Source organism: Protopterus annectens, chromosome 12.part0 (genome assembly GCF_019279795.1).
Source record: "Protopterus annectens isolate FY-2018-M chromosome 12.part0, PAN1.0, whole genome shotgun sequence".
In the NCBI taxonomy this organism is placed as follows: Eukaryota; Metazoa; Chordata; order Ceratodontiformes; family Protopteridae; genus Protopterus; species Protopterus annectens.
In genome coordinates, this window is record NC_056746.1 from 1,188,466,287 (window position 1) to 1,188,488,110 (window position 21,824).

At 42.6% G+C, this 21,824-nt stretch overlaps 1 protein-coding gene across 6 annotated transcripts in view; it reads right to left on the reverse strand.

Moving 5' to 3' along the window:
• ZNF335 (zinc finger protein 335) overlaps positions 1–21,824 on the reverse strand; it is a 1,318,033-nt gene that overhangs the window by 89,350 nt on the left and 1,206,859 nt on the right. For 5 of the 6 annotated variants that reach the window (XM_044090238.1, XM_044090239.1, XM_044090240.1 and 2 more), the window contains 2 exons: positions 16,862–16,962; positions 7,627–7,701 (listed from right to left, as the gene is read on the reverse strand). In XM_044090238.1, the coding sequence (XP_043946173.1) occupies positions 7,627–7,701; positions 16,862–16,962 (176 nt within the window). The remainder of the gene's footprint in view (positions 1–7,626; positions 7,702–16,861; positions 16,963–21,824) is intronic. The other variant, XM_044090241.1, reaches the window with a different exon arrangement.

Below are 21,824 nucleotides of genomic sequence, written 5' to 3' on the forward strand. Positions count from 1 at the left end.
GGACAGAGTCCCCAGTTACCTCTATTCCTGGAAGGCTCTTATGGAAAGACATTCCTGAGCACCATAGAACCGAAAGATGCTCTTCCCCTGGAGGCCAAATCCAATTTGTAATGATTGGTATGAGGCATAGTCCAAGTTGCAGCTGCACGGATGTCATGTAAAGAAGCTCTGGCATGGAAGGCAGCAGAAGTTGCCACTGACCTTGTTGAATGAGCTTTCATGGTAGTAGGCAACGAGATGTTACGTTGTGTGTAAATAAAGGTCACACAGTCCTTCAACCATCTAGCTAATGTGACCTTAGCAACAGCCGATCCTAATCTAGGTCCAGAAAAGGCCAAAAATAACTGGTCAGATTCACGAAAGGGTTTAGTCCTGTTTAGATAAAAACGGATTTGCCTGTGTATATCAAGGGTATGTAGGCAATACTCTCCTCTTGTTTGAATGGTTGGGAAAGAAAACTGGTGATTCGATGGCTTGATTAATGGACATTTCAGAGATCACTTTAGGCAGAAATGACCGATTAGTTGTCAGAGACTCTATCTCTATGAAAAATCAAGTATGGACTCTTCATACATAAAGCCTGAAGTTCAGAAATACATCTGGCAGAAGTAATAGCAACCAAAAACAAGGTTTTCCATGACAAATACTTGAGGTTGCAAGAAGAGGCTGGTTCAAAAGGTGTCATTGTCACAGCTTGTAGAACTAATGATAAATTCCATGGTTGAATAGGTTCTCTAAAAGGTGGCTTCAGATGATTCACACCTTTTATGAAGGTCTTGCACAATTTATGGGACATAAGAAAGGAATCCTGAACACCCTCAGGAAAATTAGAAATTGCAGCCAAATGAACTCTAATGGTAGAGGCCGACAGACCCGATTGAAACAGGTTGGCCAGATAGTCTAGTATTATCGACACTGGTGCTGAAAAGGGGTCTACTTGTTTATCTTTCAGCCAACAGGTAAATCTTTTCCACTTGCTCAGATAAGTAATTCTAGTGGACGACTTATGAGAAACAATGAGAATATCACGTACTGGTAAAGAAAGATCATTCTGCCCAGCAATCAAGGGAATTGGAGTAGCCAAGCCATTAGCTTCAGGCTGTTCAGGTTGGGATGAATCAGGTTCTGTGGGTGTGAGATCAACTCCGGGATTGGATGGAGGATCCATGGTTGATCTAGCAGGTGAGGCCAAAGGAATGGGAGCCAAATCTGTCATGGCCAATATGGAGCTATGAGGATTACCTTGATCTTCAACTGCCGGGCTTTCTTCAGAAACAGAGGAATGAGAGCAAAGGGTGGAAATGCGTAGAGAAGACCCAAGGGCCAATCGTGGACTACAGTGTCCCTGGGTGACTGTCCCGGAGGGGGAATCAGGGTGAAGTAGTTGCTGCATTTGTAGTTGGCCGGGGATGCAAAGAGGTCACAGCAAGGACGGCCCCAGCGGTGGAAGATCTCCACCGCTATCAAGGGATTTATGGACCACTCGTGAGGTTGCAGAATGCACTTGCTGAGTCTGTCTGCTATCTCACTGGAACTCCCGGGAATGTGCATTGCTAGAAGAAAACGGTTGGTAGCCATCACCCATTGCCATATCCTCATGGCCTCTCGACAAAGGGGTAAAATGTGGTTCCACCTTGCTTGTTGATGTACCAGACCACCGCCATGTTGTCTGATTGAATCGCAATTGTCCCAGACGGCAGCAGGGGATAGAATGCCTGCAACGCCAGAAGCACCGCCCTCAGCTCTAGAAAATTTATATGCAGATGGGTCTCTGGTTGGGACCAAGTGTCTTGGACTGTCTGTCCCTGACATAGCCCCCCCCCCCCCCATCAGGGAGGCGCCCGTGGTCACTGTGGCCTTGGGTTGCTGGGGGGAAAAGGGGCGAGACCATTGAGAGAGATTGTGTGTCATCCACCAATTTAAACCCTGTTTGCACCTGTGGGTTACTCAAATCATGGCTCAAAGAGGATGCTGAAAAGGATACAATTGGGTGAACAGTAGCCATTGTAGAAGCCTCATGTGAAACCTGGCAAGGGGAACAATGGTGATGGAGGCTGCCATGGAACCCAACAGCTGTAGAACCAAGTGAGCTGTGGATTTTTCCTTTGATAGGATTGGAATTAGTTGTTGCTTTATCCTTAAAATTCTGTGCTCTGGAATAGCAGCTCTGCAGTTTTTTGTGTCCAAGATAACCCCTATGAATTCTGTCAACTGAGATGGTGTGAGATTGGATTTCTGCCAGTTTATGGTTATGTCTAGCCTTTGAGCAGCGAGGAGGTGTATGCCAGGGCTTTTTCCAGCAGATGTCTGGTGGGGGTGGAAATGAACCAGTCGTCTAGGTACGGAAACACCTGGAATCCTTGAAGTCGCAAGTGAGCTGTGACAACTGCCATGCACTTTGTGAACACTCTGGGGGCTGTAGAGTCCGAAGGGCAGTACTCTGAACTGGTAGTGACTGGCTCCCGCACAGAACTGCAGAAATCTTCTTGATGGCCTGTCCACCTTTATGTGGTAGTACGCATCTTGAAGATCTATAGAGCACATCCAATCGTCTTTTCCCAAAAGCAGGAGGATAGACTGTATAGTGACCATACGGAAGTTTTGTACTCTCACAGACTTGTTCAATACACTGAGGTCCAAAATTGGTCTCCAGTCCCCGGTTTTCTCTGGCACCAAAAATAGTCTTGAATAGAATAAGGATCCTATCTGGTCTGGAGGGACTATTTGGATGACTCTTTTTCTTAGCAGCTTTTCTATCTCTAGTGCTGCTTCTTCCCTTTGACTGGGTGGAATGTCGGGAAGAGTTTTTTGAAGGGACAGGACAAAGATCGAAGAGGATATGATAACCTCTGGTTATGATCCTTTGTACACAAGAATCGGTGCTGATGGTTAGCCAGGCAGAAGGGTACAAGGAGAAACGTCCCCCAGCCACCTCCAGAGGAAAGGAGTTGGGCCACTCTTCAGGAGCGCTGGTAGGATTGACCAGGGAAAGAATCCCTGGAACCCTGGTTACGCGGTCCCTCTCTGCTCCGAAAGGAGCATCTTCCCTGTGAGTTTCCCCCTCTGCCTCTGGGGGAGAACTTGGCCTGTGTGTCACAGAAAGGACCCTGAGATTTTTTGAAGCATATCTTCCCACTCTTTTGGTTTTGGGAGAAAGAACGTTGAGGAGAAGAATAACGGACACCTACAGCAGAAAGGGTCTTACCGTCTTGTTCACATCTGGCCAGTGTCCTTTTAACTTTGGGCCCAAACAACGAGGAGGGCTCAATGGGGGCATTAAGAAAGGAAGACTTAAAAGGTTTGGTTTCGCGAAGTTGCACAAGCGCATCCAGGCATGTCGTCTCAAGACCGCAGCTGAACCCGCTGCTCTAGCTGCTCCTTCTGATGCGTGAGATATCAATCGCATAGAGGAGTTAGATATAGATTCAATAGTGGCCAGCTGAGAGGTCTCTTTGTCACAGACCTCATCAGACACTGCACCAGCCAAGGTTTCAGAGAGCTCAGAAACCAGATCCCTTTGAAACCTGGTAAAATGTGCCATATAATTCAGGGACCTGATAGCAAAGGTCACTGAAGCAAAAGTGCACTTTCCTATTCTGTCCAGGGCCTGTTAGGTGGATGGACAGTCTGGCTTTCTTCTTCTGCCACATCCTTTTTTGTTGCGGCCGCCACCACTAAAGCGTCTACAGAAAGACTTTGGACCAATGGGGATCTGAAGCAGGAGGGGACAAGATCTTATCAGGCCTCCGGGGAATAGCTTCAACAGTATCAGGGGCCTTCCAAGCACTCTGCACGATGAACTTGACAAGTTCATCGGCAGATGGAGCAACCCAGTTGGTAGGGGGCCAGGCGCGAAAAGCCTGCAGGAACACAGATTCCTCAGGGGTCAGATTAGAGGGCTGCCAGTCACCTCTCTGTTTCAGGATTTCAAGGATATCACCAAAGGATACCTCAGAGGGTGACCGAGGGGATCCTTCCCCCTCATCAAAATCTGTGTCTTCGGTGAGAGACTCCTCTGTGGAGTCCATGTGCTTCCTCTTACATGAACTTTTCCGGTGGGCCTCCTCAGCGGGAGAAGCTGGGGAAGACGACGGAAAAGGGGATTCCTGAGGGAATATGTCCTGAGGCCCTTGCACCTGGTGTCCGCTAGGTGCGACTTGTGAAACCAGAGGAGGGCGGAGGTATTGACAGTCCGGTATCGCCAGCAGCAGCGAAAGCCTTCTCCCTCTGTTGGAAGGCCGGTCCACCCGGAGAGGAGTGTATGTCAAGGACGGGGGCACTCCTCCTCTAAGTGGCTCAGCCTGCCGACTCGGAGTCCCTGTATGGCTGTGGAGCAGCAAGCTATGCATATCACAGCTGACATCCTGGGTCATAGCAAAACGTTCCTGCCACGAAGGCAACTGCAGTTCCTTAGTGAGATCCATAAAGGGAACCGCAGAAGGGGAAGACTGTACTATACCCATGGACTTCAAAGGCAATGAAGGAGGAGAATAAGAAGGTGTCTTTGGAGATGGGTGATCACCTCCCAAGGAAGGACAGTTCCTGGGGGGAGGTGGAATACCTCTGGCCAAGAATGCCTGGTCCACAAGATGCAACACATCATGTTCAGACAGATTTCTAGTGGACCTCACAGAGACTGGGGGAGAAACAGGCCTGTCCACAAAAGAGGCAGACTCGGTGTCCATCTCATCTGATCGCACCGAGAACAACGGTGCCGAGAAAGACTGAACTACTGTAGTCTGCACCAAAGAAGTCATCGGTGCCGATGTCATTGTCTGCACCAACACAGGGATCGATGCCGAAGTGGTGTCGGTGCCGAAACTGGAACCGACAAAACTGGAGTCAATAATAAAGGACTCGGTTCCGAGGAAGATCTCAGAGCCGACGTGGTCAATGCCTACGCCGACTGAACGGTCGGTGCCGATACAGTGGTAAAGGTCTGAACCAAGGAGCCCCTCAGTGCCGATATGTAGAAGGCTGCAGGAGAGGACGGAGCCGAAATCACTAATGGAGCCGAAGGCCTCGGTGCTGAAGGTCTGGGCACCGAAAGCACTGGGTCTGACAGAGAGCTCTGGAGTCGAAATTTTAGCCTTTTTAGATTTTGGTTGTTGAGAGTCCCCAGACTGGGAAGAAGGCAAGGATTTAGCCTTAGTAGAAACATTCATTTTCTTATGGGCTTTAGGAGGGGTTGAGACCTCTGACCCAGAAATAGCCTCCGAAAATTGAGATTTTAGAAGTCCCTTCAGTATCAGCTTATTTTTCCTTTCTAACAAAGTTCTATTAGAAAAGTTTCCACATATAGTACAAGGTGGTTCAACAGATTAATGGGAAGCCCCCAAACAATAAACACATAAAGAGTGTGCATCAGAAGTAGGCAGTTTTTCACAATCAGAACACCGCTTAAACCCCAGACTACCCTTTTTATCTGCCATATTAACAAATAGAAAAATACCAACAATGGTACAAGAGAGTACTGAAGGTATGAAAAAGGAAAGGAAAGGGATTACCAACGATGGTAAGGAGAAATTACCTCACGGTAAAAAGGGTAAGTAAATGACAGAAAAAAACCTGAGGAAATTATGAACGCTAGATGCGATAGGGCAAGAGACAATAAAATATCAACTTTTCTGACAAAAGTAATTTGCAAAGCAATTAAACAACAACTGACTGTACTTAGCTCAAGAGAAGTAGCTTGAAACGACCAGATGGCAACCCGGCAAACAAAATCTGAGGTAACAGGGAGAGGGGAATTGTGGGTAAGAGTTTAGCTCGAGAGTTTGAAGCAGATGCGAGCTTGGAAAATGTCTGGCTCGATTCCGAGCTCGGAACAGATACCCATACGTATGGAATGAACGAGGATTAACAATATCAGATGTTAGGTTAAGAAGGGAGGTGATGATTAGTGATCAGCAGTATGGTTTCATGCCAGGAAAGAGCACTACAGATGCGATGTTTGCTCTTGAGAGTGTTGATGGAGAAGTACAGAGAAGGTCAGAAGGAGTTGCATTGTGTCTTCGTGGATTTAGAGAAAGCATTTGACAGGGTACCTAGGGAGGAGTTGTGGTATTGTATGAGGAAGTCGGGAGTGTCAGAGAAGTATGTAAGAATGGTACAGGATATGTACGAGGGTAGTGTGACAGAGGTGAGGTCTGCAGTGGGAGTGACGGATGTGTTAAAGGTGGAGGTGGGATTACATCAAGGATCAGCTCTGAGCCCTTTCTTATTTGCAATGGTGATGGACAGGTTGACAGACGAGATCAGACAGGAGTCCCCGTGGACTTTGATGTTTGCAGATGACATTGTGATCTGTAGTGAGAGTAGGGAACAGGTGGAAGAGACCCTGGAGAGGTGGAGATATGCTCTAGAGAGAAGAGGAATGAAGGTCAGCAGGACTAAGACAGAATATATGTGTGTGAATGAGAGGGAGGATAAAAGAATGGTGAGGATGCAGGGAGTAGAGGTGGCGAAGGTGGATGAGTTTAAGTAATTAGGATCAACAGTTCAGAGTAATGGTGAGTGTGGAAGAGGAGGTGAAGAAGAGAGTACAGGCAGGATGGAGTGGGTGGAGAAGAGTGTCAGGAGTGATTTGTGACAGACGAGTACCAGTAAGAGTGAAAAGAGAAGGTCTACAAGAGGGTAGTGAGATCAGCTATGTTATATGGGTTGGAGACAGTGGCATTGACAAAAAGGCAGGATTCAGAGCTTGACGTTGCAGAGTTGAAGATGTTACGATTTGCACTGGGTGTGATGAGGATGGACAGGATTAGGAATAAGTATATTAGAGGCTCAGCCCAGGTTGGAAGGTTTGGAGACAAAGCCAGAGAGGCAAGATTACGTTGGTTTGGACATGTGCTGAGGAGGGATGCAGAGTATATTGGGAAAAAGATGCTAAGGATGAAGCTGCCAGGTAACACGAAAAGAGGAAGGCCTAAGATAAGGTTTATGGATGTGGTGAGAGAGGACATGAAGGTGGTTGGTGTGACAGAGCAAGATGCAGAGGACAGGAAGAAATGGAAACAGTTGATCTGCTGTGGCGACCCCTAACGGGAGCAGCTGAAACAAGAAGTAGTAGTAGTAATAGCATTGAAAAGAAGAAAATGAGCAGACTGGTTAGGCCAACCGACCACTGGTTGAATGAAAAAGCTGATCAATCTCTGCTTTTTTTTTTTTTTTTTAATAAGTATTTTTTCACTTGCTATTTCATGGAGGCTTAGTCTTTCACTGGGTACAGACCAACCACCTCTTTTTACCTACACAGAGTGCTTAAAAGGGCTCCAGTTTAGAACTTATTCCCCATAAGTAGATTATTCATGTTATCTCAAACTGCATGAACCATTTGTAATTAGTTAAATATGTGCCACTCTTTTGTGCAATATACTGAATTGCTGGAAGCAAAGTACTACATAAAATCACAGTCTAAATGACTGACGTATACTGTATTCATGTTTTAAGGCTAAATATCCTGTGCAGCACTTTAGGTTATCCTCACTTAGCAAACATTTAACAATCATGACTGTGATGGCATATTGTTCCAAAGCTGTGGCAAGCCAAGGGAGAGATTCATGAAAGCCATCTGATGCAGTCAGTTACAAGCTGTGTCACTACTCACTCAGTGACATCTTTTACCTGGTTATCAGCTGCAACAATACGCTGAACTGTTTGCCCGCTTGTTGTGATCTCTCGAATGTATGTAGCTTCATCCTGCAGGTAAACCAAAAAACAAAGCTAACACTAAAAGCAATGAACTATAAGCACATATTGTGCCAGCATGCAAGTGTGATAGCCCATCATATACTCATGTATATCCCTGCTATACTGTAAAAATCACCCACTACACAACTACATAGTTAAATCATCTGTCACATCACATTCTCACATACTCATACATTTACTGAAATCATTATTTTTAGTGATAGTGGCTCTTCACATGACCACAAAACGTCCATCACACATACTCAAACTATCTATTATATATGCGTACTTATTAAACACGTGTTTTTTTTTATCTGTGGTGATCTGACTTCACTGCTTTATCCCATTTTTATCATTAAATTCCACCACTACAGTAATACTGATTCTTGCTTTCCTATGTAACACCTAAAACAGTTTCCAAATATATTCATATCAAATACACATTAGCATGTCTGCTGGTTTAACAACACAGCTGCCAGCCTCTGCCTGTAATGCCATAAAGCTGGGATTAATCAGTGTGCTGGGTGCCTGATGGCCAAAAGAGAAGTACAGAAACATTTTAACAACCAAAAGCTAATTCTCCACTCTGCTCTCGGAGGGCGGATTTGGTGTTTTATTCTGCCTGGCAACACCCCCCTCTGAAGTTAAGGCTGAGGGGAGGGACAAATCAGAAGACAGGCACATAAAAGCAAGCCGAGCAAACATTCCTGTAGTGGGTGTCAGTATGGAAGGACAAGAAACCTTTCTGCACTAATGCCATTGCACATCTTATACCTAAGGGGACAAGATCCACATCCAACATATAGACACAGATGGGACTATGGGGTGGTGGTCACTTGCTACGTACTTCTCAAATGTCTCCAATTTTACCTCAAAATTTTGCTCTGCCCCTTAAAACTTATGAGTTTACAACAAAATTGTAACAATAATGACAGATGTTATGGTTAAACTTATTCAAAAATGTGCATTAAAATAAATCCTTTTAACATACTGTCAGTTTAAAAAAATATGTTCCTGATTTTGGGGCATTCACCTTCATTAGCTTTGGCTTTATACCTAACTCTAGGGATAAAACCTAGACTGCTATGATTGGATGAGCCCTTGAGAACTTAGGGAGAGCAGGAGTTGGTGGGACTACAAAAACATATAAGGCCCCATAGTTCAGAGGTAGGATATGTCTGTGCAACTGGACAAAATGATTGACTTCAACAATTAGCTAAGCTTCTGGTGTCATTCTAAGGGGATCCAGTATCTGTCTGCCTGGGATGACATGATCGACAGACCACGATGCTTTGCCAGAGATGGTCTGCACCTGTCACCCTTGGTATTCCGGATACTGGGTAAGGCTCTTGCCACCCCTATAGTGCCTTTTTTAGGCATGGTTCAAATGACAAATTCACCACCATAACAGGTACAAGCAAGCAAAATCTGAGGGTAATGCTACTCACTGTTAGAAGTCTAAACCTCAAAATGCATTCACTCGAGGCACTCCTTAAAATGGAGAACATCGACATCTGTGCAGTGACAGAGACCTGGATCAAGGCTCCAGAGAGCACCCCTGCATTACCAGGCTATAATTCATACCACACCTTTCGGCCACCTAACCTGGACTGAAACACTAAAGGCAGAGGCATGTCCATATTCATTAAGGATATCCGCACCTCCAGGCTAGTTGCTCAGCATAATGCATCCGCGATTATCCAAGTGCAACTAACTCTGGGCAAGACCGCAATCCAAATTGTAACTTGCTACAGATCCCCCACCATACCCCAGGATTCCCACTCCTCATTTCTTGATGCACTGGAAAATATTAGAGCACAACTCAACACCCTAATAATGGGTGATTTCAACTACCCCACCATTAACTGGGAAAACTACTCACGTACCAACTCTTTTGCTCAACATTTTCTGGAATTCATAAATTCCAATGCCTTGAATCAACTTATCCACACCCCCACCAGGGCAGCAATATCCTAGACCTGGTCATTACCAACATGGGCGACCAGTGTTCTAAACCAGAGGTCAATTCCTTGTTGGTCAGATCCTACCACAAGCAAATCACCCTAGACACCCACATCCCGCCCCCACGGAAACCACCGTAAAAAATTTCTCCAAAGCCAACTTCACGCTTCTTAAGACAGAAGTGGCCAACTTCACTATCCCATGCAGATGGACAATAGAGGTACAACTGCTGAATCCTACACAAATGCACTTTATAAGCACTTACACGAGTGCATGGATTGAGCTATCCCTAACAGAACCAAGATGCTATCCTCCAAAAAAAAAGGAAGCCAATCTGGTGGTCTCCTGCCATAAACAAACTCTACAACAGAAGAAAGAAACTGTTGCAAAAAAAGAGTAAAATCCCATGACTGGAGGAACTCCCTGGTCAGCCTCAGTAAGAAGCTGAGATCCCTCATAAAATTCTCCAAAGCTAGTTACGAAAACAAAATCGCCACTGATTCTAAAGACAACCACAAAGCATTCTATAGCTATGTCAAGAATCTCAATGGCAACACTCAGATCTGCTCTGAGTTACAGCACAATGGCACTAAATATACAGAACCAACTGACATTGCCAATATTCTGGCAGATAGGTTCAGTGCTAACTTTACCCCCCTCTCACCCCCTAAAGGGCCCATCTCTATACCGGAAGAATGCAAAGTTCCTGTAATCATGGCTGCACAGGTAAAAAACACACTCTCCAAAGCCAAGAACACAGCATCCATGGGACCTGACATCATCCCAGGCTGTGTTCTACATAAACTACAGAATGAACTGGCACCCCACCTAAGCACCATGTTCAATCATAGCCTCACCTCAGGCTTTGTGCCCACTGAATGGCGCATAGCGATGTTTATCCCACTCCACAAAGTGGGAGCCACCACAGACCCTGGGAACTACCGCCCCAATAGCCTAATAAGCCTGGTCTGCAAGGCCATGGAACGTATAAACAAAGACACTGGTAATCTCCAAACTCTGGACCCCACCCAGTTCGGGTTTGTAAAATGCAGATCATGTCTCCTAACTTCTTTGAAGCAGTCACCAAAGATGTAGATGAGGGTAAGGTGGTTCACACAGCCTATCAAGATCTCATCAAGGCTTTTGACACTATCCCCCACTCTGGAATTATAGATAAACTCACTAAACTAGGTATAAATCCCTATGTCATAAGATGGGTTGCCAACTGGCTCACTGACAGAACCCACACTGTGAAAGTAGCAGACTCCAAATCCTACTTCAGACCAGTGACAAGTGTAGTACGACAGAGTTCAGTCCTGGGTCCACTCCTGTTTGGTATCTACATTTCTGAAGTACAGGCTAACACAGAAGGTCTTTGGCTAATGAAGTTCGCAGATGACTGCAAACTAGGAGCCATAATCAAAACTCCTAACTATGTGGACATCCTACAAAAGGGCCTCACTGAGACAGATGCCTGGTGTCAAAGCCATGGCCTCATGCTCAATGACAAAAAGTGCACTGTCATCCCCTTTGGTAAAAACTCTGTACCCATGAGCTATCACATAGGTGGTAGTCTACTTAACACAGAAAGTGTGATAAAAGACCTTGGGACACAGGTGGACAGCAGTCTCTCCTTTGATAATCACATTGACACAGTAGTCAGGAAGTCCTTCTACGTGGCACACCTCATCACAAAAGGTTTCTCATCCAGGAAAAACGAGGTCATTGTTCCCCTCTACTCGTCGCTCATTAGACCTATTATAGAGTACAATACCCCTTTTGGTATGTACCTCACAAGACATCTACAACAACTGGAAAGACTGCAGAAATGCCTCACAAAGAGGATTACCATCCTCAAACAGATGCCTTACGCAGACCGTCTCAAAAAACTCCAGCTTTACTCCGTCACATATCGCCTCCATACAAGGCTATGTCAAACCCAGAGCTGTTGGACATGCTCCACTTAAAGAAATCCCAATCCCTCCGAGCTACACGCTTTAGGGACCTAAACTTTGTCACCACAATAAACAGAACATGCTGGAGGGATAGATTCCTGTCCCAGAGACTTCCCATACTCTGGAACAAACTACCTATCTATATCAAACAAAGCTCCTCATTCGCACTCTTCAAAAAAAATCTTGATGATTGGATGGGAAATGGGAAATTCACCGCGGGGATCACCTCTGTTGCTCTGCATGACACGGGCACAGGAAAATAATTTTCTTGGGTGGCGAAAGCCAGGGTACCTTTTTGTCTAGGCTTTATATAGGCCTAGGGCCAATAGCCTAGTACCTACCGATTAACCTATGTTTGGAAATGGACTCAGGCTGCTAGTAGGGCTGGCTGGGGAGGAATGTGGCCCATGATAAGCTCTCTTTTCCAGTGGATGAATGCCATTGGACTTCTGATAATTGTATTACCTCTCTGGTGGTGACCAGCAGTTTCACAAATCATACTGTCAGGACTAGAAAGGCAACTATGATGTCCTGATGTTACAGCACAAGCTACTGCTTCTGCCAGCAATTCTGACAAGCAAACCACATTCATGAAGGATCCCATGACAAACATTCTCATCAGTTCCCTTACTCCCTAGTGTTAATTAAACATGTGACATACTGTCCTTTTGTTGAGGGGCCTGGAGAGATTTCTGGTAGACACAGCTTTTGGAAATCTAGGATTGGGTATGAATGGAAGTTGGCACAGTACAGCTGAAGGCTACGTGGAGGTAGGGTAGGCGATCTTATAAAAATACATACAGACAAGGCTTTACTCTGTAAGCCATAGAGTCTGCTCCAGTATAAAACCTCTGAAAATAGTCGACAGACCTAATGTGATTAACCCAATCAACAAGAATAAATAAATACAATTCATCATATTCTGGATTATCTACACTCCATCTACTGTGAACAAGAATAGCCAAATAGCATTTCATTCAACAAGAGAATCTGTGGTAGCTTCCAATACACTTTCAGTTAGCACTGTGTTGTGCAAGATCAAAACTGTTGCATCTTCCTTGGATGATTTGGACATTTAAGAAGAAAGCTAACTTAGTTGTCTTTACCATATTAAAAAAAGAAGAAAAATAGGACGCTGGACTATCTGATTTTCACCCCATCTCCTAGGAAATATCAAGCTCACCACATTGTTTGTGTTGCTTTCCCCGGTTTACTTTCAAATGTCAGGCTTGCCCCCAAGAGATGTGGAGATACTGGACCTACCCCTTTTCATAATGTACTTCTTATTAAATTAAAGGGCAGGCATTATCAGGTCAGGGAAAATAAGCCAACTGTCCTTTACAAAAAAAGGCATTATATAATGCCTGTTGGCAAACTGTCAACCCAAGCTAATTACTCCATCGATAAAATGCCCTAAGAGTCGACCAACTAGTAACTGATCTCGGAACATATGCAGACAGCAATCTGGCCTTTGACCAACACACAGGTACGATAATAAGAAAATTATTCTATGGCGTCCAAATTATATGTAAGGGTATGGCATCCAGGTCCAAGAAAATTATAGTACCACTCTACTTGGCCCTTATCAGACTTTTCATTGAATACAATGCCCCTTCTGGCATATACCCAACTAGGTACTTGCAACAGTTGGAACGCCCAGGTTTCTTACTAGCAAAATTCAGGGCATGAACACCCTGTCCTTCACTGATCACCTAAAGACTTTGTCTCTGCACTTAAGTCTCCTACAGGATGCTGAGAGGGATCTTTGCCTGGCTGACAGGGCATCCTCAGACCCAGCCCTGATGGATCTGTTGCACATGTGCAAAACAAACAGCACCAGGAACACTAGATCCACAGATATAAACTTCAATTGTGACATAAACAGTACCTGCTGGACAGACAGATATGTATCCCAAAGCATCCCTAGGCTCCTATCTATGTAAAAAGGATCCCTAGGCTCCTATCTATGTAAAAAAGAGTTCATCACTGACCCTACTCAAAACCTTGACAACTGGATGGTAAATCGTAAATTTACCCTCTGTCTGGCCCTCATGTTTCCTATGGACAGAGGCCGTCAATAAGTATTATGCTAATGAACACCCCCCAAAAATCCTTAGTTACTTCCCTACTAACATGATTGTATAGATGGCCATTTTCGAAAATGAAATGGTTTGGGGTCCATAGCTAGGCTTGTAAGGGCCCTAGTGGTTATCAGTCTAGTAATAACCTATGAACAAAACAATGTGGCTACATTGTAATAATTAAAATGAGAGGGTTAATTTCAGATAAGCTGTGTTTGAATGGAGGAATTGGGTAGGCATGTCCTCTTTCCCTTTTGTTATTTGCTTTTTATTTAGAGCCATTGGCAAATAAAGTAAGGGACTCAGAAATGCAAGGATATAATTGGTATGGTAATCATGAAAAGTTGGCTTTATTTGAACATATTGTTTTGTAACTGATAACCCAAAAGGACATCTCAGTATTGTGGAACATTTTGAGATAGTTTCAAGTCTTTTTGGGATATAAAATTAATGAAGATAAAACAAAGGCCATAAATTATGTACCCACACACAAACTGATTCAGCAACACTCATATTTATGGGGATATGATAAGATAAAGTAATTCGGAGGATGGATTAAAAGGCTTCTGTTATGGCAGCTAAGGCTATTTGGAAAGAGACTAAACAAAAATTAATACAAACATCGAGAAACTGGAAACTGTTATTTATGGACATGGATATTAAAATACAAGCAGTGAAAATGTTTTTAGTCCCTTTAGTCTTGTATATGGGTCAGGCATACTTTTATCAACCTGAGAAGTTGTGGGTAGTAATTAAAAAATAGAATTGAAGGAATTTATCTGTAAGGGAAAGAGGGTGAGGTTTAAATGGGATAAGATGATCCTTCCATCAGAGCAAGGTGATTTAGGTTTACCTGATTTGAAGAGATATTTTAGAGCTACAGGGTTAAGACTCGTATACGTAACACAAGCAAAAGAATATAATTCAAAGTGGAAATGGATGATGATGAAGCAAGGGGGAAGGTCAAAAAATAGAGAGAGTTAGATTTTGTATGCAGATCCTTAAGGAGAACCACCACCATCATACAGATTACTATATTCATAAAGTAGCGGATAGTATTCTAAGAATTAAGTCAATACAAGAATGAAGAAAGGACATTTTGCCAATAGGGATGACTGCAAGTAGCGGTAGAGAAAATAGGCAAGCAGGGCTGAAATTTACTGGAGAAACCTGGCATAGGAACCAAGATACTAGGTGCAAATAAATCAAGTTGGAAAGTTAATAGAATGGGATGAGGCCACAAAGACATTTGGATTGCAGGCTGCAGACTGCCTTCCCTACCAGGGTTTGATCTTACAATACAGGCAAAGAGAAAGGGATAAGGGGATTTTAAGTGAAATAACTTCTCTTGTGGAGTTCTTAGTTGAATCTAGAACATAAGCAGCTGTTAAAAAAAGATAATTAGTGGGCATATAAAATACTGTATGATAACTATAAGAATCAATCAGACGAGGTTAGAAAAGATTGGGAAGAGAGACTGAAAAGCAATTTACAAGAAAACAATGGGAAGACACATGTATGGCTCCAGGTATGCAACCAAGTCCAGAAGGTTTACGATCTCTAATTGGAAGTGTTTGCATATGCATTTTTATACCCAAAGCAGACTCCAAAGACAGTTTCCTCAGGTAGACAGCAAATGTTGGAGGTGCAATGGAGAAGAAAAGGTTACTGGGAACATATGTTTTGGGAGTGTAATCTGTTGGCAGATTTTAAAAATTCCCTACAGAGTATTCTATCAGAAATACTGGGTGAGCAAATGTCTGTAAGGAAATGTTTCTTTTGAGCCTTGATACAGGATCTGAATTGCCTAGACATAGTAAGGCCTTAAGTTTAATTCTGGTGGATAACAAAAAATCAATTACTAGAAAACTGAAATCAAAGTCTACACCATCTGTATTTGAGGTACTCAATATTATAAAAAAGATAAAATAACTGGAAGAGGGATTTTTAGAAAAGGGAAGGAGCAAATTACATAGAAGTAAATGGAAACTCTGGGAACAACGTATGCATTATGGTGTTCAGGAGAAGGAGGAGTGAGGTTTAACAGAAGGCACATTTTTGTAATGCTTGATTAATGATAGCAGCAAAGAAAATATATGTGATTATTGCAATTAAATGGAAATTTTAAAAATGTTTTCTTTTCTGTTAATGTATATCTGCCTATGTGTTAAGTGATAACTTAATAAAGGTGTTTAAAAATGTGGCTACATCTGCTAAGAGTGCATATACCTGCACAGGTAGTCCTCTAAGATACACGCTCAGACTATATGCATACCTGGTAATATGACAACAAAACAGAATGCACACAACTGTAAATGCTCCCTGATATGTTCCTGGAATATTCCTGCAGACAAGAACCTCCCTAATCAAGTGGTTGTTTCATGCATTTTTAAAGCCCTTCAAAACTTAATTCTGAAGAAAGGTACTTCACAGCTTTCACCACCCTTTATATAAATAATTGTTTACAAATGAACAGTAGGGTGAAATTAACCACGACAACTTCACTTATTTATTTTTTTATTAATCTTGGCAACACAGAGTATCAACTCATTTGATAGATAAACAAGCTGGCACTGTTTAAAAAAAACCTTCCTGTCTATCCCCCAGCAATTTATTTTCGCTGGGGAATGCAGGGTTTCATAGCCACTCAACAGATGACCACTAAAAGCACTTTCATAGTATCATGCAGGCTACTTTGATCTCAGGCCTCTTACCTTCATCACATGCATGGTAGGTACAGCACATGTTCAGTTGAAAGGATGGAGAAGGTTGGGGGGATGCTTAACCTGGTGATACACGGTACAGGAGGACACTGATGGCATGACATTGCGTCTTTATATCTCATACAGCCCATATTACTATCCTGAAAAGTCACTTTATAATGGTCAGGACTGCCTCCTACACTTCTGTGAGCTCTGTTACACCAATCATCTCTCTAGAAATGCAACAGCTAGCTCTATAGCACAATTCAAACCCTTGCTGCCTAGGATAGGCACTCACATTCAGAACATGGATTTTAACATGCTGCATATCAATACACATATTAGAATGACTAGCTGAGAAAAAAAAGACAACAGTAAGGCTAAGTGAAGAGATACAGCTTTAACAATGAATAATTCATAAATAACATGGCAATGCAGCTGTTACTCCACAGCTGTAGTTTGCACTTACTTGAGTTGTAACAGCTTGCTCCTGTGCCACGATTATATGGTCCTCTCCAAGCACTTGCTGTAGGTTGTCTGGTGGAAGCACCTCTTGCTCTGGTTGCAGCGCTGCTTAACAAACATAAAAACTATGTCATTCAGAAATGCAGAAAAAACTTACAAGCATGTCTCCACTTTTGTACATATATAATACACTTTCTGTTCAATGCTGCAGACCCCCCACACTACAATGCTCAAAGTTAGAATGTTCAATCCACGACCATGAAAATGCAGCCTGCTAAGTAAAGTTGCCTCAGTGAAGAAAAACAGCTCATGCAATGCTTTACCACATTAGAACATAAACCTCTGAAACAAGATGTTGTTGTTGTTTGTCTTTTCGGCTTTTCCTGGTTAGGGGTCGCCACAGCGGAACTCCGGTCTGCTAATGATTGGCAGTCGATTTTTACAGTGCAGAGCTGCCAGCTCCATGCCCAACCTTCAGCGAAGGCACTCCCATTCACGCATGTCTTTCGGAGGCCACTCGACCGCAAGGAGGACATGCAGACTCCACAAAGAAGGCACTCCAGCTGAGAATTGAACAGGAGAACCTCTTGTTGTGATGCAATAACGCTACTGCTGTACCACCACAGCTTTCAGACCTCTGAAACAAGATATTGTCTTAAAAAAGGATTGTTTATCATTTGAACAGTATTGTTCTAGTCTGTATTTTTGAAAGGAAAATTATACACACCAAATATTGCTGACCAAGGTAGAAAACAACACTGCACATTGCTGTCACTTACCTACCTGCAGGCTGTGAGCAGTTGAATCCAGACAACCACTTAATGATAAACTTTCATCTGCAGCAAATCCAGTAGCATCAGCCAAATGTATACTACCTGCTGTGCACTGTGCAATCTAATGATCTCTCCCATAAACAATACAACTAGTGCATAGCTTCTGCTGTGGACTTAGGAAGGGACAAAAATTATAACTGTATACAGTGAAACCCGAAGAAGTCTCTCTCTCTCTCTACCGCCAGCATTATAGATATTAGCCAAGCTCTTACCATGCACATTTGATCAGCAAGAAGTACGAGAAAACAGAACATGAACCATTAACAAAGACTATCATGAAAGCAGTGACCAGAGTCCAGCAACAATGTCATAAATGAGACACAGCCCATCTTAACTTAAATATATTTGAATAACCCAGTGTACACTGGGCATGAAGTAAATAAAGAATTAGTGGGACACTTCTTCACTCTCTTCCATTTCTCTGTCCTTGCCACTGAGGGATCATAGCCGGACACCTTCTTACCTGACCTCTATTTTTGCTTTCTGATCACAATACCTGTAGGAACTTGTAATTTCTGTTTCTTTCTGTCCATTGACTCTCATTCAGTATAATCCAGACATTGTACTAGGTCAATGAGTCAAGATGGAATTGCAAAAGCAGATGGGCAGGATTTAATAAAGTTTGAATCAGCTTCTATCGCCATGCAGCATCTGTCCAAATGACATATTACTGTACACATCTGCTACCAGGTCATAACCCTTCTCATATATTACACAGTATCAGAACTACTCACAAGCCTTCTTACAGTGAAACACAACAATGCAGATCTGACAATAAAGCTAATCTGAATTGCCTGTTTCCTGCCAAATGGGTAAGCTGTGTGTTTTAATTTACAAACTGCCTGCATACGTCTGTTTCTCAGCACAGCTGTCTTTTGTATATCAAAAAAAGAAAAAAGCACAGCAGTGTGTAGAATCCCAGGACACAAACATTAATGAAAATAAGCACTTTCGTCAGGTACAAGAACTAAACTTCTTCAGATCATCTGAAGAAGTTTGGTTCTTGTACCTGAAGAAAGCGCTTATTTTCATTAAAGTTTGTGTCCTGGGATTCTACACACTGCTGTGCTTTTTATTTTACTACTTTTGGTTGCTGATTTTTGTCTTTTGTATATCTCATGTATTCCTGAATTCTGTTCCTAAATTTACAAGCTCTTTAAGGAGACTGAATACTACTTTTTTCCCCAAAATATCCCAAAATGGACTTTCTCATACAGTCCCTAGGCTACTTACATCCAACTATACACTGCTTTTGCATATCTCTTTTCCTGAAACAGGTTATTCTTTTGAACTTACTTTTAAGGCATCAATAGAATCAAGCAAGTACCATGAGACAGTAGAGATGTTTTAAGTACTTACCATAAATATGGATGTATCAATAAAGTCACTGTTGTGGCAATGACTCTTAGAACTTTCTGCCTTGCAGAAACAGGGGACCAGCTCAAATTAAGAGGCTGGCCAGTATTTGTTCCAGGAGAAATCAGTCCCTGGAGGATGAATGAAACAAATTCTGCCCTGGCCCTGGACATAGCCACTAAACTTTAATGCCCGTCAAAGGTGTGGGCAGAGGTCCAATTTGCTGACTCTAGTATGTTTTGTGTAGAAATCCCTCTGATAAAGGCTATATTAGTAGCAGCAGCCCTAGTGAAATGTACTCTGATACTTTTGGGTGCTGTTTTACATGACAGTGAACCAAAAGAAAGACAGCAATCTGCATAAATAGTTTGATTTTCACAGACTTCTCTTCTCTTTAGCAAAGGACCTAAAAAAAATTCTGAATTTTTTGTAGGATTTTGTTTTATCCAAGTATAACCTGATCTGCCCAGGCACATCCAAGGAATGTAACAGCTTCTCGACTTTGTTCTATGGGGATAAGAAGAAAACAGGAAGATTTAAAGACTGATTTATGGATAAGCTCAGATACCACATTTGTCAAAAAGGTGAGGTTAGTGCAGGGGAGAGCCTGTCTTTGTGGAAAATCAGGAAAGGTACATTAAAGACTAACGTTCAGAAATACATCTGACAGACATGAGTGGCACAAGTAAAGCAGCCTTTTAGGTAATTATCTTAATGTTGGTTGGGGAAGATGGCTCAAATGAGGGGGGGTGCAAGTTTTCCTACAAAAATTTAAGATACCAAGTGAGGGCTGGCTCTTTTATGTGTAGTGTCAAGTGTAAAACCCCTTTAAAGAACCATTTCACCTCTGGATGTGAGTAGGAAGGGAGGTTCAGAGGCATAGAAGTGGAGACGGCTCATGGGCATACTTTAATGGAATCTGAGCTTTGGCAGGCTAAGATCTACCTGAAATCAGCTGGACGTATAAGTGAATGTAAGTACACTTATCTGCTCTTTTTCATATAGTACTGCATTTAATTTATTTATTTGTGTTTCTCACTGAATATTAACTCAACTGAAGTTGTGGCTGTGTCTCTACAGAGTACTTGTTAGAATTTCTGTGTAGCCATTGTTCAACTGAAGTTGTGGCTGTGTCTCTACAGAGTACCTGTTAGAATTTCTGTGTAGCCATTGATAGCAGTAGGGGGGGGGAGAGTTGCACCTCATCACTGATATTCTGTCCTGCCTTATATAAGTGGTACATTTTGTGTTATTTCTGCTTAATATCTGAGCTTTGGCCAGCTAAGATCTACCTGAAATCAGCTGGACGTATAAGTGAATGTAAGTACACTTATCTGCTCTTTTTCATATAGTACTGCATTTAATTTATTTATTTGTGTTTCTCACTGAATATTAACTCAACTGAAGTTGTGGCTGTGTCTCTACAGAGTACTTGTTAGAATTTCTGTGTAGCCATTGATAGCAGTGGGGGGTAGTTGCACCTCATCACTGATATTCTGTCCTGCCTTATATAAGTGGTACATTTTGAGTTATTTCTGCTTAATATCTGAGCTTTGGCCGGCTAAGATCTACCTGAAATCAACTGGACGTATAAATGAATTTAAATACACTTATCTGCTCTTTTTCATATAGTACTGCATTTAATTTATTTATTTGTGTTTCTCACTAAATATTAACTCAACTGAAGTTGTGGCTGTGTCTGTACAGTTAGTTTCCACCCACCCTCCCTGTTCTTGTTTTGGTGTTAATGTTGGTGGCTTTGAAATTGCCCACCCTTCTTGTAAATTTGTATTTGGCTGCTCCTTCTCGGCCCATCTCATTTGCTCACTCAACTAAGTGCAGTGAGATCATATTCTGATTTCAGGCACTCCTACTGTGTACAAAGAGAGCATTTGGGAAGGACAACCCCTGTAGCCTCTTAATCTTGCTCTGTTCCCTCCCTCAAAAATAAATAAATAAATAAATAATAAAATACTATATATATATATATATATATATATATATATATATATATATATTATTCAGCTGCTCTTACTGTAACTGTATTAGTTGCTGTTCTGCGTGCTATCTGTTCAGTCGCCCTTACTCTGCACTTATTAACTGCTTGTTAGTAGCCTTCTAATTTACTGCCTTCTGCACTTTTTTAGTCATTTGTTAATTTAATTGCATTTATTTAAACTGTATTTGCCGTAGTGTTGCTACACACAAGTGTGTTTGCCTGCACTGCAATTTGAATTGTATTTACTGCTCTTCTAGCTGCTTTTCTGTAAAACAAAAAACAAAACAAAACAAAAAAAAAAAAAAAAAAAAAACATTCTAAGCTTGTTTTCTGCCTTTCCTGTAACTAGTCTAGTCCACATACAGACTTGCTGCATTCAGGACTGTTGGTAAGCCTCTGAGACCCCCAAACCTTTCTGTGTTGGAGGGAAGCCTTCTAGCTTATCAGTGGGAGTGGTAAGCACTAGGTAGCCTATCTACCACGGGAAGAGTGGGTTTTGGCCCAGAAATTGTAGTTCATTGGCAGTTTGGGCAGTTTTTCCATCTCTTTCTACTTTCTGGTTTAAAAGCACGCATTTTATGTTTGGTCCCCGCCTTTCCTGTAACTAGTGTAGTCCAGGTACAGATTTGCTGTATCCAGGACTGTTAGTAAGCTTCTGAGCCCCCTAAGTCCTTCTGTGCTGGAGAGAAGCCTTCTAGCTCATCAGTGGGAGTGGGTAAGCACTAGGTAACCTATCTACCACAGGAGGAGTGGTTTCTGGCCCAGAAATTATAGTTTAT